Source organism: Myotis daubentonii, chromosome 20, assembly GCF_963259705.1.
Source record: "Myotis daubentonii chromosome 20, mMyoDau2.1, whole genome shotgun sequence".
Taxonomy (NCBI): domain Eukaryota; kingdom Metazoa; phylum Chordata; class Mammalia; order Chiroptera; family Vespertilionidae; genus Myotis; species Myotis daubentonii.
In genome coordinates, this window is record NC_081859.1 from 11,025,204 (window position 1) to 11,044,878 (window position 19,675).

The 19,675-nt window shown below is 35.2% G+C and overlaps 1 protein-coding gene across 2 annotated transcripts in view; it reads right to left on the reverse strand.

Annotated features, from left to right (window-relative positions):
• The window catches only part of BRINP3 (BMP/retinoic acid inducible neural specific 3), a 170,180-nt gene that overhangs the window by 145,185 nt on the left and 5,320 nt on the right, over positions 1 to 19,675 (reverse strand). For both annotated transcript variants that reach the window (XM_059677811.1, XM_059677812.1), the window contains exon 2: positions 9,240 to 9,525. In XM_059677811.1, the coding sequence (XP_059533794.1) occupies positions 9,240 to 9,475 (236 nt within the window). In that variant the 5' untranslated portion in view covers positions 9,476 to 9,525. The remainder of the gene's footprint in view (positions 1 to 9,239; positions 9,526 to 19,675) is intronic.

The following is a 19,675-nucleotide window of genomic DNA, read 5'->3' on the forward strand; positions in this document are numbered from 1 at the left end:
TGAAGCATTGTGGATGATTTTAGGCAGTGACAACAAGACCACAACTGTAAGAAACATTCATCTCCTATCTAATGACAGCCTCCAGAAACAGTAACACTCATTAAAAACGTGACCGAAGAGGGATAAGGAAAGAGTGGCATATGATATGTTGACAGGATGGTAATAATAATCATAATTATAGGAACATGACTTGCTTGTGTCAGGCACTATGCTAAGTGCTTTAGTGACATGCATTATTTAGTTAAATCCTCACATAAAAGTTGTAAGGTGAATAGTATCATTATCTCTATTTTACAGACGATGATACAGATATAATTAGTGAGTTTCAGGTTACGGGTTATTGAAGTGGCGAGACCATAATTCAAACCTAAGCCATGCTTTTTAATTATTGTGCTACTTAGCTATCTCCATACTGTCACAAAATTGAAAAGATTTCGTTAGATTTGGTATTTAGAGATCACTTTTGAATTAAAGACAGTAGGTTGTATCAAGAGTGAGAGGATAAAATAGCAAAACTATTTTCTTCTCTAAGCATTTTCATTCAAATACTTCTTTTCACAATTTTTATCATATATGTAATTTTTGGAAACATTACCTTCAGTTTCATAATACCTTCACTTATTAAAACATGAAAGTTGCCCAAAGACAGAGAATAGAGTCAAAAGTCAGGAACAGATAGTTTTCAGGAACAGCCTATATTCACAATATAATTACATATAATAGAATTATGAATATATTATAAATTCACAAGCTCACTCATAATGAATACAGACAAATTTAACCACCACGGCAACATTTTAACCTATAAGGCCATTGGAAGCAGCATCAAGATTTTAAATGCATATAACTTTTCATTTAATGTTTAGTATTATATGTGAGTTTCTCTTATCAAGACTTTGCTGTTTCACCCATAATAAGGGATAATTGGCAATTCTCAATGATATTTAAAGATAATCAGATACAAAAATAGTGATGACATACCACATTTCCTTCTTGGTGGGGAATGTTGGAGTACCGGCAAAAAGCCATCATTTAGCTTTATGAAGCAAGGAGTTTGTTTGGTTCTTGCTGTTGAAACCAATCCATAAAATGAAACAGTTCAATCCCACTGTATAATTTATAAGAAATCAAATTAATGGTGCTGTAAACAACTCAAATATGTTTATCCTGTTCAGATGACAACTTTACAAGATTTTTTTTCTCATTAAACTTATTTCTGGGTAATATGTCCGAAAGAACTACCGCAATATGTCTGCTAGAATTACTTTAGATAATTACTAAAATGTCTCAGGAAATAGATAAGTTATGACATATTATGTACCGTTCCTCAGGTTAGAGTTGCCATTTCTAAGAAGACAGTACATTTACAAATTGTCATGAAATTATTAACCTTCAACAAAAATATTTCTGAAATTTTAGTGGAAATTATGTTTACATAATACACTTAGTGTGGCTATTGCTTAATTAATTGATTTTAAATAAATGTGATACTGTATGTGCATAGGTAAGCACTCAAATATTTACATGCAAGTTTAAGAGATCCTTTCACATAAAAATTTTATTTTGCAAATTTTATTCCTTCTTGCTTAAAAATAATTATTTTAACAAATTAGTAAACTGAAAAAGATGCTTTTATTTTAAATGAGAAAAAAATCTTACAGAAAAATGCATTCAGTCATATGCATAATCTTGCAAGTAAACCATTTTTCTTTCAAGAATTTCCTACTGCATAACTGTATTTGTTTTTCTATCTAATGCAAATTAAATGAATATTAATCTGCAATATTATGCATTTTCTTCTAAAATGTCACTCAAAAGCTTATCTGCGTTGCTGAAAGAATTGAAAAATAAATAATTTGCATACCCATGAGCTCTACTGGGCATTCATTTTCAGTGTAAACTAAGAACCAAATAATGCTATTAAGGGGGGGTGGTAATGAAGGTAAAAGGGGAACCCAGGCACAAAACATGCTCAATCACTCAGACACAGATACACACACAAATGGCAAGAGTGATGCCTTGGAAATAATAAAAAATTCAAATCACAAAAATGTAAATCTCAACAGATTTCGATAAAACGGAAGCTTTCTATCCACACCTTGTTACTGCTTGCATTCACACACCAGTCAGATTATGCCTCACTAAACACAGCTTTCACACTTACAGTCCAGAGAGTACACCTTAAACACAACATGGAAGTCATGGCTTCCATTTGACTGCCAGGGGAGACCATGGAAGATCCCACTGCCATGCTGAGATCTCTTTCTCCGATCTCCACAGTACGTTACCTTAAGAACGATAACAGGTAGCTGACAATTTGTGAATTCAAAATCGTCCACCCACCCTTCTGGGTCATTCAAAAATTGGTGGCACTCAGAATCCATATCACACCCATAAAGTGGACAGGATGGCTTTAATTTATTACACGTTGACCAAGAATCCATCAGAAACTCCAATCTTTTCATTTCCCCAATTTGGCCATGAAGGAGCTTGGGGTTTCCAGACTGATACTTTTTATTAATTTACTTTTAGAGTCTATTTTTATTGATTTCGGACAGGAAGGGAGAGGGAGAGAGAGAGAAAAATATTGATGTGTTGCCTCCTGCATGCCCCCTACTAAGTTCTAGCCTGTAACCCAGGCATGTGCCCTGACCTGAATAGGAACCAGCAACCTTTCGGTGCACAGTACAATGCCCAACCAACTGAGCAACACTGGCCATGGTGAGAGATGAATCTTAAGGGCATTTTTAATCCTGGGAATCTTTTGATTTTATGTCCCCCAAAAAAGTTTCACCTCTAAAAAAATAATTGCAAAGAAAGTTATCATCCCATTGATTTTTGTAATAAATATGGGAAGTATTCTTGTGTGGGATGAATTTAGTGATGACTATCAAAGGTTATTTTTCATATAATGGTTAATTGTCACGAGATTGCATTTTGTGAACAAATACTTAATACATTTTCATTGGGGGTATTCGTTGAAATCTATTTTTCTATTATGCATTGGGATAATAGTCGTGTGTTTCTTTAAGATAAGGCAGTCAGAACACAAGGCCACAGCAACTCAGAGCCCTTGCTAATTCGAGGCTAAAGGAGAGATAGTTTAATTAGTTCGCTGCTATTATCTACTTAAGTGAGCAGCCAGGGAAAGGTCTGCTAGCAAAGAGACGTGCACATGCATGGTGAGGCCATTCTCTTTGCCTCTATGCAACCATCACAGAAGAAGGGAACAGGTAGCTTACACATTAGAGTGGAGAAGAGAGAAAGATTTCTAAAACAAAGAGGAGGCCAGGCTGGTGTGGCTCAGTGGCTGAATGTTGACCCATGAACCAGGAGATCACCAATTTGATCCCAGTGGGCTCCATCCCCAGTGGGGGGAGTGCAGGAGGCAGTCAATCAGTGATTCTCTCTCATCAATGTTTCTATCTCTCTCTCCCTCTCGCTGAAATCAATAAAAACATTTTAAAAAGTGAAGACAAAAAGGAATCATATGTCAGCAGAACATATGTCTATATAGGGATATTGGCGCCTTAACAATAAACTTGTACATAAGTGAACTAATTTCAAACATTGTGAAACCTTCTGTTTCTTGATTATCATTAAAATATTCAGAAACCTTTAATAATTACTTAATAGTAACCAAAGAGCTTAACATTTCCCCCTTTGCCTATAATCAAGGTTATCAGCTTTTACATTTAAACTGAAACAGTTTATTAATATTTTCCTGTTTGCTGGTTTAATAAATAGTATACTTTTCATATTGCCTTTATTTACTATAATATTTAGAGAAACAGATGAAAGGAAAATTAAGAATACATAAATATAGCCTGTGTAATTTTTTCCACAAACATTTGTTGGACATCTATGTATCCTCGCAGATCATTTCAGGCTGAGAGGCAAATTCCATGGATAAATAAATATTACTAATTAATTCACGTAAGATCCTTCTATAGGCCAAATGAATTTTAATGGATAATTCTTGCATCCTACAGTAGATTATGGAATTCTGATTCCAACTGAAAATCATAAGAAAAAATCAGTAACTAATAGAAAAAGTAATCTAACCTATTTTTTAACTTGCTACTTGGGTCTAATAGGTATTAAATAAATAAAATCTATTACAAAATATAAATAATAAGTATGAATTTTGGCTTTAACTTGGAAAGGTTAATTTGAAGGTGGTGTCTAATCTTTTACTATTATTCACATTACATGGTTCATAAAATAACAGAGCTAATATCCTAATCTTAATTTTATGACTCATACTTTAAAAGTTGGAAATTTTAAGTATTGCAATCACATAGCAAATAATTTATTTTATATTAAGGCACACAAAAAAACATAATGAATATCCTTTTAGGACCTTCTCTTACAACAAGAGATATAATGCACATGACTAGTTATTTCATAAAACTCCATTTAAATATACACAATACACACACAGGAAAAGAAAGTCAAAAAAAAATCTAAAACCTAAAAACATGAAGAGGTATTATTACTTAGTATTTTCTTTTTCCTCTGATTTTAAACTTTACATTTTTGACATAGTGTCCCATAAAAGACACACACACACACATTAGCAACTCAGAAGACCCAGAACATGATAACAGAAGAGAACAATAGTGATAATTTGGGTAATTGTATTTGGAAGAAGATCACAGAGATAATGACAGAGAAGAATCAGGCTGCTTGGTAAGATGGAACCACAGAGAGAAAAATAATCAAATAAATTATTTGTTTGAATGCCAAAAAATCATAATTGTTATTTTCTCTTCTGTAAATAATTCTGTGGACTAGTAATGCTGTTCATTTTCTTATTTTGATACAAAAATCATGAATTCGCAGTTAGACTAAAAATTATTACTTACAAATTCTATTAGTTGTTACAAAGCATGACTTTTATTTATAATCATGAGCTGATATACAATCCTCATTAAGAACTGGCTTTTTTGAAAGTTGATTATAATTCTTAAACCCTTGAATTAGTATTCTATTTTATTCGTGACTGAAATTTTTCCAATTTTTCCAATGTCCATTAAAGGACATTTAAAGTATAAATTCACAGATATATCTGATTGTGAAATAAATTAAATAAAATTTTAGCCCTGGTTGGTGTGGCTCATCTTTCTCCACTTCTTATGAAGAGCTCTATCTTCTCTTTTGTTTTGGTCATGTATTGGATTGTTTTGTTTTACAACCACATTTAGTTATATATTTCTAAACCATATAATTCAATTGCACCTATTCTGTGAGCTCTGTATGGCAGAATCACGGGTGCAAATTTTTCCTGTGTTGTGTTCCTTTCACTTAACATTCTATCTAGGAGTTTTGTCCACTCTGTTACTAGTGTGAATGTTAATATACCTGAACTAATTATTTTTTTGATATTTAATGTATTTTAAGAAATTCTTACATATCCCAACATCATGAAAGTACTTCCCTCTGTTTTCTTCTAGAAGCTTAATATGTTGCCTTTCCTATTTAGACCCTCATTCCATATCAAGCAGTTTTGTGGAGGTGGTATGACAAAGTAATCCTATTTCTGCTTTTCCCAAACAAAAACCCAAATTGCGGAACCATTTATTGAGAAGCTCACCCTTTCTCATATACTGTTTCATTATGGCCCTGTCATATATGAAGTGTCCACATATCCGTCCATCATTTTCTAGGCCAGCCTGTCCTTAACGGCATTTTGTACACATAGTTGTTTCAGGGAAGATGGCTACAAAGTCAATAAGGCACAACCTTTATTTCAATTGTCTCTTATTCTCAAACTTCATTTTGAAAAACTGCTGAGGAAGCAAAGTCAGTTGCAATAATCTGACATATCTTTACATTATTTTGAAAGATTACAAGAAAAGCATTGCCATGTTTCTCGTGATTCACTTGCACTTGTGGTTAAGCAAAAAAATGTTAGAACTCAAGGTCAAGCTTTTTATTCTTTTGTATTATCGTAAGTGAATAACTGCATATGTAAAATGTTTCTCTTATGGGAACACAATTCACCACCCTCTGACTTTAGAATCCATGTCCATGGTTCGAGATCATTGTAAGCTGGAGTTACTAAAAGTGAATCCCTCATCCAGAGCTCCTGCGAGTTATGAAAAGGATGAGGATTCCCAAGGCCTGTAACAGATTATGCATTTGCTGGTGAGCATACTGCCTAAGGGTGTTTCTAGAATATGGTAACTACAATCACAAGGCTTCAATTTATTTAGGGCCCCGTGTGCTCCTGTTCTAGCCTTCAGAGCAGACATAATTCCTCCAGGCTTAGTCTATTTTCTAAAAGTGAGAACACGCACTTAAAACGCCTGTGCTTAGGTCCTATTTTCAATCTTTAGCCAAGAGAGAAAGACAGCTGAAAACCCAACTTTTAATATTTAACCAAAAAAACCAGTTTCGTGTTAGCAAGCTCACTGTAGATTCTCCAATTCAATGACCCTACTCATAAAATAATCACCTCTTGAGTCATAATGTAGTTTCAGACCAAAATTTAAAAAGTAATTCATAACACTCATTAATTTAAAAATACAAAGATATTGACATGAAGACTTTTGTGATATTTAAGTGACATCAGACAAAATAAATAGACATGGAAACAAAAAATAAAATAAAATAAAATAAAAATACAAAGATAAGCCTTCTTAGTCAACAAAACACATCTTGTGAAAAGAATATTTCTTTTTCTTTAAGTTCTGATCATGATCTTACTATGTTTAGTTGTTATGATCTTGCTGTTCTACATCTGCAGTAAAAAGTACAACATGATTCTGGAGAAGGAGCTAGATGAAGAAAGACAACTGAAAGATATTTGGCATAATTATCTTAAAAGGCTTAATATGTTTTACATTCATAACCACTGCCTTTCAGAAACTATGTCAACATATCCTGCATGAAGTAGCTTATGGCAGTAATAAAATACACTGGTAGAATTTTGCCGATCACTTTTTGAAATTATGTGGTCTTTCAAAATGATAAAGCTAGTGATTAAAATGGGAAAATATAGATTTTCCATCTCTGTGTATTAATCACAAATTCTGTATTTGAGGTTGGACATTTGTGAACAATAAAGTCTCTGATAATTATTTTTGAACACAGATATGAAACAGCAAAGAAACCAGAAAGCTATTCTAATCCTTGTTGTTGAGATGGCCCTGATATGTCAAAAATAAAGTTAACTTCTCCAGAAGGACTCAGATCCATTATATTGGAGGGAGAGGTGAAGAGAACTCTCTGAAATTCAGGGAAATACTAGTTAGACAAACGAAATATCTCACTGTGGCAAGGCAAAAGGGATCCTCATCAATATACTATATTGCTCATTCCATGCCAACCACCAATGATCATAGATGGCATCATTAGGCAATGTTTCAAAGGTCACATAGAAGTTATGGTCTGGTCCAAGCAGGGGACAAGGACATCATATTCCATGGTTTACAAACAGATAACTTCCATACATGCTGATTCAAGCGACAAAGATAAAGATACCAGAAAGTTGAGAAGTATATGGCTAATGAAGGTCGTTAGGAATAGAGTCCCATGAATTCTAAATGGAATATACAAGCCCTGAACACCAACTCCAAGGTGTTGTTTTCCGTTACCTTTCGCTGTGGCAATCCAAACAATTTTGATGCCTCTCATTCATTCAGCCTAGAACCTCTAAAACACGCCAACGCTTGTTTGCAACTCACAACCAATCAACGGATGAGCCAAACTCCAGCAACCACACACAAGACACCTCCGGCCTCCCGAGAGAGATGCCAATAGACTTTGGAGACAAGCGTGCACCAGTTTGACTGACGGACTGTCAAAACCCTCCTGCAGAATGCTGACATGGAAGGCATTCTCACCACCTTCAACTCAAGTCATTTCACACCATCTGTGAAGGAAAGCAGGCTTACCCAACACACACATGAAAAGGAATACAACTGGAATCATATTATACTGATTGCATTTCAGAACATCTTTAATATTTGTCATTTTACCTTTAAAAATAGAGTAAGTCTTTTTTGTAGACCTGTGACCATGCTCTGGCTGCCTGGACTAGGAATTTCTAACTACACACACACACACACACACACACACACACAGTAATTCTGTGATGCTTCATAGAACTAGTTCAGTACCTTCAGTCTGTTTGGTAAATACTAGTAGGCATTGCTGATAGAATTTATACATTTCCCAGGCTATAAAGACCACATACAGACCAGAAGCACAGTGCCCTCTGGTGCACAGATAAAACATAAAATAAAACATATATATCACATATTTACATATAGACACACAAATGCAAAGCTAAGTTTTGCTTCTCTATGAATGTTCAACCAATCACTGGGAATCGTATGATTGTATCTCGAAGAAATGAACCAATCAAAACTTTGATAAAACATTCTCTATGGCATAGACTCAGGCGCACTTGCGTATCCTCTATTTAATGGGTTCATTGGGCTCGGGGGCAGGAAGTCTGTTGGAATTCACATACAGCTTCTTTTGTGTAACTATTTTAGAGTTAAACACCGAAGAGCAGTAAAAGCTAAAGGCCATACATCTCAATCCCTTCTTCTTTCTCGGCCTTTGCTATCATGTCCTGTTTATCTTTTTCCTTCTATTCCATTGGCATTTCCGCCATTGCCATAGTATGAATGGACTCAACTTCTCAATGACTAGTACAAGACACCATTTCCATTGAAGCTCAGAAATGTAACCACACAGCGTAGCATACATAGAAAAGAAAACACCATTGGAGAAAATTCACTGAACAGTGTTTACGATGATGAACTCAGCCTCCAAGTTCACTGGCATTGACCTGAAGGCACAGAAGGATTCTAGGATCTGAAAGGGACCCACAAGGGGTCACCGTTATCATGTTTTCCTGGAATACATTACGTCGATGAGAAATACACTGAGTGGCCAGATGATTATGACCACCCCATCAGTACAATGAAGTGAATTAGTTAAGTAAGTAATAATAATAATAAAACCTTGAGCGCATTTCCTTAGGAAGTTTTCAATATTCAGTACTGTTGGAAGAGTCAATGAAGTACTGATGGGGTGGTCATAATCATCTGGCCACTCAGTGTATGTTTAAATAACACAAAACCATCACAGAGGTGACTGGTAAATAAGAACCCTCCTGATGACAACCTGCTCCCCTCGGAAACTCTCCCTTAGAGAAACCCATTCACACACAGCCTCCCAGGCAGAGAGCTCTGCACCGGCCTGCCCTGGGCCCCCGGTACCTGTATATCTTGTATCTTGTGCTAAATCCCTGCCGGCTTCGGTCCACAAAATCAGTATATTCCTGTGAGCGATGGAAGGGTCCCTTGTCATACAGGAGCCAGTCGAAGGGGCTTGTGGCATGCTGGTCGGAGACGGCAGCAACGGCAAACACCCAGCAATGCAGACTCAGGGCTATCCACTCCCATAGAGCCATCAGAGAGAGCACTTCAGCACCGGCTCCGCTGCGCCATATCATGCTTCCTCTGGGCACTTGGCGCCTTCATCCTCTTAGCTTGCCCTCAACACCTAGAGGAAACACACAGGCCGTCAGTGAGCGCCCACAGCGTGCTTTCCAGCATGAAGCTGTGGAGGAGGCTGATGCATTTTAAAAAAAATATCTAATAGCATTGCTTTAAACTGGACCATTGCAAAAGTGACCGAGGAAACTCAAATGACTGTGATCTGTCACAGCTGTGTCCCTGTCGCACCCGTGTCCCTGTGAGTGTGTTGGGAAGGAAGGCACGAGTCACAGGGGCTCCTCATGCCAGAGTCTTCAGTAGATGGTGAAGCCCTACAAAGCCACAAGGAAAAGTCCGGACTCACAATTCTTTTATTATTTTTTCTGCTTATAAATGTTTTATAACATTGAGTGCTTTATAAATAATGAATGTTTAATTATATTATAATTTGTTATAAATTTTAATGCTAAGTGTACTTGATTATTTAGTTATGTTAGGACAATTCTTGCAAATGAATTAAAGATATTTAGGTAGTTATTTTCATAACATGGATGAAATTGGATGGACTAAAACTATGGGTTTAGGAATAAATAAATAAATGTTTATATATGTTTATATATGTGTGTGTCTATCTGTCTATCTCTCTATATAGATAAATAAAGGAATGGATGGATGTATGGAGGGGGGAGAGTAGAGGTGTGTGTTGGCTCAGCTATTTTTCCCATTATCCTATTAGAAACAAACCTTTCTGATTATTTAAACAGAATCATAGTTAAATTATGTTTAGGATTTTTAAAAGATTTCACTGTGCCTCTATGTATTATGCATGAGATAAGTAGGCATACCTACAAAGTTCACATACACACAGAACCTAAGACAATGCAGATTATAGGTAAACTGTGAAACCATATATATTAATTTTAGGAACATTCAAAAATAAAGTAGCAAGAGGCGTGATCCCAGGGTGGCAGAGCAAAGCAACTTTACATGAAGCAGCTGATGCAAGGTCTAGACACCACACACAAAAAATCCTACAAATAATCTGAATTCAAGTCTACTTTCTCTCTTCACCAATTTTTCCAACATTATTATTTATAGCACGCAGAACTGAGCAGTATGTAAGTTCTACTAATGAGAAAGTTTGGGTTGTAAAAGTTTCCTAGTCAGCAAAATCTCTTTAGAAAGCAATCAAAATGCCCAGTATTAGGTAAATATTTTAATTATAGCTGTCATATTTCTCTGGTGTTTGGATAAGGCAATTGATGGCTTTAATTTGCTTTCTAGTTATAGCCCTATAATTCATAATTTAATCCTAAACTATTTATTGATGAGAGGTATACAGCAATAATTTTGCAACTATAAAGAATGTCAAGACAGAAATACAATGTGAATGGCCAAGGTCATGATATCCGCAGTCTTACCGACCACACAATTGAAAGGGCTAATACCCACACACAATATTAAGTTGCCCCAATCACATGAGCTATTTCACTGTGGTCACTGAAGAATGTCATCGTTGTAAACAACTTAGGAAGCCTTCCAAGTGAATACATTTTAAAAATGATTTATCATAAAAAAAAATAAAATCACATAATAGAAACATTTTGAGATAGGGGTTGGGAGGTGCTGGGTCTCTATCAATTATTTGTCTAAATGGAGCACTGTCAAATGACTCAACTCATAATTTCCAATTCTGATGGAGCAAATAGATATTTTTACATAGTATTTTTTCTTATTTGGGAGCTATGGCATTTTTTGTAATATCAATGCATTTCGCTTACATTCATAAACTAAGAATTATTATTATTATGCATAAAGGAACAGTATAATCCCCCTGTGACTAACAAATATTTCCTATCTTTGTTAAACACACATTTTTATTCTGCTGATCAAATATATTCAAACTCGCACCATTTAATCACTGTGACAAAAAATGTTATATTTTCCTACGTGAAGCAGCAAGAATAGGGCCTCGTATGTGGTCGAGACGTTAGGAATGTTTCAAAGCATGTTTCCTACTGGTGCAAAATCATAATTATACACCTAACTCCTTGAGTTTAAATCATTAAATTGAACACAACTCTGCTCAAGCACATGAGTTTGTAAGACACAGAGCATTGCAGAAAAAGTGGGGAACGACAGGCCTAGACTAAATTCTGCAATTTTCCCATATATAATTACCCAGAACCACTGTTTTAATTCTTTCCTTCACCAAATGTGCTGAAGAGGTTTCAGGGTCCTCATTCCCTCATCTTAACACATAGGAAGATGGAGTGATTTTCTTAAAATACGTTTGGGGAAACTACCTAAAGGTGTTAACATTAGGTTTATCTTTATGGTTTTGTTGTTGTTGTTGTTGTGTGTGTGTTCTAGTTATTTATTTATTCACTTATTTGTTTTTGATTGAATTTATCGGGGCAACATTTGTTAGCAAAAGTACATAGGTGTCAGGTGTACAATTCTGCAATACATCATTCGCATGGTGTACTGTGTATTCACCACAGCAAGTCAAGTCTCTCTCTCCACTGATCCTACCTTTACCCTCTTTTTCCTGCCCCTACCTTCCTTTCCAACTGGTCATCACCATAAGGTTGTCTGTGTCTATGAGGTTGGTGGTTGTTGTTTTTGCTTAATCCCTTCGCCTTTTTCCCTCTGCCCCTATCCAAGTCCCCTCTGACAGCTGTGAGTCTTTTCTCTGTATCTATGAGTCTATTTCTATTTTGTTTGCCTTTTTTGTTGTTGTTCATAAGATCCCACATGTGAGAGAACTCATATGGTACTTGTCTTCCTCTGACTGACTTGTTTCACTTAGCATCATGCTCTTCTGGGCCATCCACGCTGGGAAGATGTCCTGATGTTAATGGCCACGTCAGTTTCCAGTGTGAAATGTACCACAGCTTTTTTATCCACTTATTTACTGATGGGCACTTGGGTCGCCTCCAAACCTTGGCTGTAAATAACACTGCCGTGAACATAGGGGCGCATTTATTCTTTCGAATTAGTGTTTCGGGTTTTCTGAATATGTTCCCAGAAGTGGAAGCGCTGGGTCATACAGCAGTTCCATGTTTAATTTTTTGAGGAAACTCCATATTGTTTTCCCTTGCCCAACGTGATATATCAGAAAAAAATATTGCTCTGAGAAACGATCTGCCTATGTTTTCGTCCAGGATTTTTATGGTTTTGAGTCTAACATTCAAGTCTGTCAATATTATTTCCATTCTATTCCTGTATGTAAATTATTTTCATCTTTATTTTAAACTGTCTTTTGTTTCACTATTTTGGTAGTCAAAGGTAGTCATAGTTACAAAAAAGTTTTTTGAAGCATTCCTCATATTTTACTTTAAAATTAGATCTTGTAAATCTAAACATACTATGCAAAACATCCTGCATCTGAACTTGATGCTTCAGTCTCTGACCACTTTCCTTATGAACTGGAAATAAGTACGATTTGAATCTTACCAAGGTATTTTGTGATATGACCCCATAAGTTGAAACACTGTGATAGTTTGTATTTAAATGGTAAAGAGAACCCAGGTGACTCTGAGTTTGGCTACCCACCCCTTTTTTTTTTAATTAATCTTCAATTGGGAATATTTTTCCATTTAATTTTAGAGAAAGTGGAAAGAAGGGGGAGAAAGAGAGAGAGAGAGAGAGAGAGAGAGAGAGAGAGAGAGAGAGAGAGAGAGAGAGAGAGAGAGAAACAGTGATTAGAGAGAGACTTATCAATTGGTTGCTTCCTGCACCTTGCACCCCCCAACCAGGGCCAGGGATTGAGCCTGCAACCAAGGTACATGCCCTTGACCAGAATAGAACCCGGGATCCTTCAGTCTATGGGCCAACGCTCTATCCACTGAGCCAAACCAGCTAAGCCCAACTTTGGAGATTTTTAAGAGCAATTTCCTTGATGTGAGGGACAGAACTGAGGAATGGAGCTCCCCTTCTCTTAATTTTTCCTAATCAGTTCTGCCATTAGGTAGTAGCACTTAACTTCCTCTTTATTGGTAGGACAAGATTGTATTGGCAGGATCAAGCCTGAGATTAGTTCCCTCCGCAGTATATCCTCCTCAGAGGAATAAGAAACCCTCATTAAGATGGAAACCACTTAAAGCTGTAATTCAGAGGCTCGGTATTGCCTGATCAGCTAAAATAAATAACCAGAAAGGCCTCCTGGAATACAGGTTTAGCAGCTAAATGACTAGAGAGCTTCACTTCTAAGGCCAGTCTTAACCTATAGAATGTAATTTAAAACAAGGCAGCTCAGTTCTTTAAAAAAAAAAAAAAAAAAAAAAAGGAAGGACAGTGAGAAAGTACAAAAGTAACGCATTACTAACAGATTAATAGAATGATAATCTGTTGCTGGTGTAAGCAGATAAAATGAAACAGCACATAACATTTAGAGAAAAGGACTTCAACTCAGTGATTGTTCCATAGCGACTGTGTACACAAGAGTGTGTTAACCATTAGCAGGTCACAGGCTTACTGAAACATAATACCTGCCAGCAAGTCCTTCATAATTTGGTCAAACCAACAGAGGTGTTAAAGAGGGTGATCATAACATACTGAGAAACGCTAGAAGATTCATGAATGGAAACCCATCCAGTCTACAGTTATTTTAATAATTTACATGCTACCACATTCAAAAGGACTCGAGGCAGATATCAACCCACAGGAACTAAAAATAACAAAAGGAGGTGATCTACCACAAGCAAGCCAACCCAAGGTCAAGGAGTTAAGTCTCCACCTGCCACTCTCCAAGGCCCCTGAACCACCTCCTAAGAAAGATGACGGAACACTGCGTGCTTCTAACTAGAGGAAGACTCTTTAGCAATGATGCCTAGAACATCTTTCCCAGTTGCTAGAGATGCTGGAAGGGCCCAGGTTTTCACATGTTAGTTAGTCTTGCTTGACTGCTGTCGGTAATATATTCCAGCCCCTCTAAACTTTTTTTTTTTAACAATAAGCACCCGACTTCCCCATTCTTTATCAAACACACAATTCTGAAAACAGTTGATATGTTCAAGGGCCACTCTTGTCAATATTACTTTAACTTCTAACATAACCCAAGCAGTCTTCAAAACTCAAAAAGTCACACAGAACTTAAATTATCAAGAACTACATTTCAGAAGGAAAATACACCTACAGGATAAACCTAATGTACATTCTTGAAGAGTGTTTTTATATAAAAAGAACCAGCCAGATTTTGAAGGATATTATAAGAAAGAATAAATGGGACATTACCATGTCTGACATATAGAGACTATTTAACATCAGCTATTCCCAGCATATCACATACACAATTTTAAAAATTCATGTTGTTTGAACTTGTCAGAAATTACCTTCTAAACAATAATTATGAGAATCGGCATTATAGGACTTATCGGAGACCAAACTTTGGTAATAGATAAATTTTCAGTCAATAGTTACTAATTGTGTAGTTTCAAATCCTGAGCAATTAAATTTCCACTTTCAGCTTAGAAAATCTGTATCTGAAAGATAGTAAAGGATGTCAAATGTTTATCATTTTTGTGATGAAAGAATCATTAAAGATAGATTAAACTTTTGTTTATTTTACTGACTCAATATTGATGAGAAACGAATATTTTAATAGTTAATAACCACAGTTTATATTGGAGTTGCTGATTCTTACTCTAAATAAGACATGATTTCCTTAAATAACAGCTGTCAAGGATGCGTTTTAAAAAGAAGAGACCTGAGTGACCTTTCATATTCACGTTGGCCGATCTCTGTATGATCACAATTTGTCATTTTGTCTTTCAAATTGGTTAAACGAGAGATGTGTTCGCATGTCTGCATTTTACAGATGGGTGGAAGGCACAAATGGAAACTCGATACAGTTCACTCTAAGAGGAAACTTGGATGCTCCAAGTTATAGTTCCCCATAAATTCCGTTGCTAGTCAAACATAATTAGTGTTAGCCCAAATATAGAGACAGCTCTACCTTGAAAATGTCAATAATCTGACTTGGATCTAAAAGGACTCAAATAAGGAGTGATGTATTGCAAAAATGTGTGTGTGCTGGAGAGGTGTGTTGTAAATACTTGACCTATGAGCCCAAAGGTGAGAAAGATGCTTAAAACAAGTACCTTAGTTTAAAAAAAAATGTTTTAAGATTTCTTAAAATATTTTTGATTGATTTCAGAGAGAAACAGAGAGGAAGAGATAGAAACATTGATTGAGAAGCATTGATTGGTGGCCTCCTACACGCCCCATAAGGGGATGGAGTCTGCAACCCGAGCATGTGATGTGCCCTGACCAGGAATTGAACCTTGACCTCCTGATTCATAGGTCAACATTCAACCAGTGAGCCACACTGGCTGGGCTTAAGATGAATTTTTAAAAGGATGTAGACTGTCCCTTTAGAAATTGCTCAGAATCCTCTTTTTCTTTGCTCTTAACTTTAAGTTTCAATTCCCAGAGTCAACTGAATGCCATTCTCTTAGTTCCCATTTGAAGAATGAAAGTGCTGAGTTGGGGCGATTGTGAAAGACAGGTAGAAACTTCCTGTAAGTAAAAAAGAGTATATCTTACAAATCCAGAAAACTCAGCTTCCACCTTAATTGCTTATTCAAGGAAATTCTGAATTTAAAATTCACAAATTGTTGTTGTTGTTTTTTTAACAACTTCATTCAGAGTAAAATTAGTCACTGGGAACAAAAAAATAAACTTTCCACTTGTTGCTTAGTTCATTGATAACTGGCAAGTTCTTTTTATTCTATTTTGGAAACCTTAATATTCTTCCATATTATTCCAATGTATAATCTTAAAAAGTATGACTTATCACGTTTATAAAATATACGGTAACTCTGTCATTGTATATTAGTGACAGGTCTAATGGAATAATCAGAAAGTCTATTACTGTAAACTTAGGTAGAGGCATTCAATATCAATGTTTTAAGTAAGGTAGACTTAGTCTATATGTTAATATGGTTGGTGTTATAAAAGAAAAGGTTGAGAAATATATGGGTTAATTACCTTAAAACACATTTTTTACAACTTTAGAGCATGATTTATTCAACCTTTAGCAATTGTCTTCTAAAAATTTATATTGTGTTTAGTATTTTTTAAGAGGTATTCACTCCTGAAAAAGACTTTTCCACCATCTCTATCCATAGATTTACAGGGCTGATGTTTCAAACCATCAGAAATATTGCCTCACTAAAGACATGAAAGCCACTTAAATATGTTGTGAATCCCAGAAACTCCCTGACGGGATTAACTTTTCTTCTATATTTACTTTAACTACAACAGAAGGAGCTTCTGCTCACAGTACTAAATTGCATATCTAACAGCAGTAACAAAAACTTGAATCTTAAAAAACAGGCATATCAAAGATATTACGAACTGTAAAGCACCCATTCATTATAAGCATCCTGCAAACATGTGTGTAATATGATCCTTGAGTGAAGCCACGATTCAGATTTTCAATTTATTCTTTAATTTGACAGAATCATTTTCCCCAAACTGGCCTATATTTGTGGTTATCACTTGATACACTTTATTTTATTTTTTATTGAATTTATTGGGGTGACAATGGTTAATAAAATTATAGAGGTGTATGATTCTATAATACATCATCTGTAGATTGTATTGTGCTGACTTCACTCATATCTGGGATCTCATGAACAAAATAAACTAACAAAATAGAAACAGACTCAGAGAGAGAGATAGAACAGACTGACAGTTGTCATAGGAGAGGGGGGTTGGGGGGCTGGTGAAAAAGGTAGAGGGATTAAGCAAAGAAAAAAACTCACTTGACATATTTTTTAAAAAAAATAATTTTCGGTTGTGAGAGTGGGTGTTGAATGAATCTATAGAGTAGCAGTGTGTTTACATGCTAGCCACTATTTGACACTGAAAATCTCAAATGTATGTTGACTCAGCTCAAGTCTTACCAAGGCTAGATTGTTTTTTAATAGTGCAATTGTCTGGAGATAGCTTTTAAAATTAACAAAATGCAAGACTCCAGAAAAGTTCATAAAAAACAGCTCAATCCTGAGAAGATTGGCTTATAGTCACAGACATCAAGAAGAATAAGTCTATCTATTAAGCCTTCTTTCACAATAAATCCATAATGGAATGGAAATGGAACACACCATTATGAGGCAATAATTCTTATAGAGCAGAGAGCTACAATGCATTTGAAGGTAACATTAACATATTTATTAATTTAATCAATAAATTTGTATTTTATAGATTTAATTTTCTGGAACTATAAGATGGTAGCTGCTTTATTAGCTATTAAAGAAGATGTGCTATGCTTTGGATGCTTTTAAAGGCATCCACATCTCAATAAATTAGGGTTTAGGAATAAAAAAAAATACTCCTAAAATTAATCAAAAGCCAAAATAGGTCACTTTGAGGATAAATTGCATTGTTAACTCTAAACTTAATAAAAATAAAAGATGTAAAGAAATGATGAATTTAGCAATGACTATAGAATGAGAATCTGTAAGATTCCTTAACTTATTAGACTGCATGTCATTTTTCCACATCTGAATTTATACTTTCTTATTTGAAAATAAACATTTTAAAAATCAACAAAAGTATTTCATGATAAAATTGTGATAATCCACTCAGTTCATTAAAAATATATTAGTCATATCTTTCAATCTTGGGGGAAATAGGTTAGAAAATCATCACTAGGTTTATTTCCATTATTAGAGTATCAGCTAGTTATTCATGACTTGTTAGCATGAATACAAAATTGAGAAATACCTCAGAGCTGTTTGCACAAACACATTATTTCAAACATTAACCACAGGAGTATGAATTCATAGCTTATGAACTAATTATCTTTGGAGACATTGTAACCGGATAAGCCTGAACATGAGTAATTGGATATAAATATTCTTCATGACTCATCAAATATGCCTTGAGATGATAGTGATAAAAACCCAAAAATGTTATTGATGAGGATATTTGATGACCAGTATAAATGGTTAGAGAGGTAATTTGATATCACCACGAAAAAAAAAAAAAAGTTAGGCCAGAACTTCCAGATGCTTTTTCAGTAGAAAGGCCATTAGTGTTCATGATGAAATTTCATCTTCAGGAATCATTTCTAGACTCTAGAAGAGAATACACACTATTAAACTATCCCTTTTCTCTTAAGAATCAAGATTATCCATTAGCAACCAATAATATTCATACACAAATTACTTGGGGGTTTTGTTCTCCTTTGGAACTTATGAAATATAAACACTATAATCATAAAAGCATCTAGTAATGTGTGGGGAAGCAGGTCAAAATTACACTCCTAAATATCTCAATGAAATTACCCAAGTAGTTGCTAAATTAAAACAACAATGATGCCAGATGTCACCTAATTAACTCTGGGAAGCTGAATATACTTTGTAAAAGATGTTTGGAATTCATGGTCTTTTTTTGAGTTCAACCATTTTGAAAGTTGTTACATAAGAATATGTTTATCTTGTTTTCAATTGAACTGGTAGAGATCATCGGGTTAATAATATAAATTTGCTAAGAAACCAGACTTTCCTTTTACTCAATGACACTGAGAAGTCAAGCCAGAGCAATGATCTCTGTAAGAGTAACTCTTCTCCCAGAAATCCATTCAAGACAAGGTAAATATAATGTAAATAAGAACTAATGTGTCTTGAGGAGCGTATTAGTCTTCAGCTACGCAATATCCAAATGAAAGAGATATTATTTAAACTCATTAGATACCATGATATCACAGATAAAGAATATTGGATTACTAATATTTAATTTTAAAAAAGTTGAGTCAACATTATCTCTTGCGTAGAAAGAGAATTTTACCCAAAAAGACAAAAATAAATCAAACGAAAATGATATCTTTTTCAGAATATGTTTTGTTTTCATAATGATTGCCTTTTTAAAGCATCCTCATCTCATGTCATTTTTATCTACAAGAATATTTATAGAGTAGATTTTGTTTTCCCCCCCAGGTGGGAAATGAGGACAGTAAATGAAAAGTGGCCAAGAACCCTCAATAGGAGCACATTAATGAGACAGAACTAGAAATGAACTTGGGGGAGGGATCCCAGGTCCATCTCACTCTACTTCTTTTTTTTTTTTTAATATATTTTATTGATTTTTTACAGAGAGGAAGGGAGAGAGATAGAGAGTTAGAAACATCGATGAGAGAGAAACATCGATCAGCTGCCTCCTGCACATCTCCCACTGGAGATATGCCCACAACCCAGGTACATGCC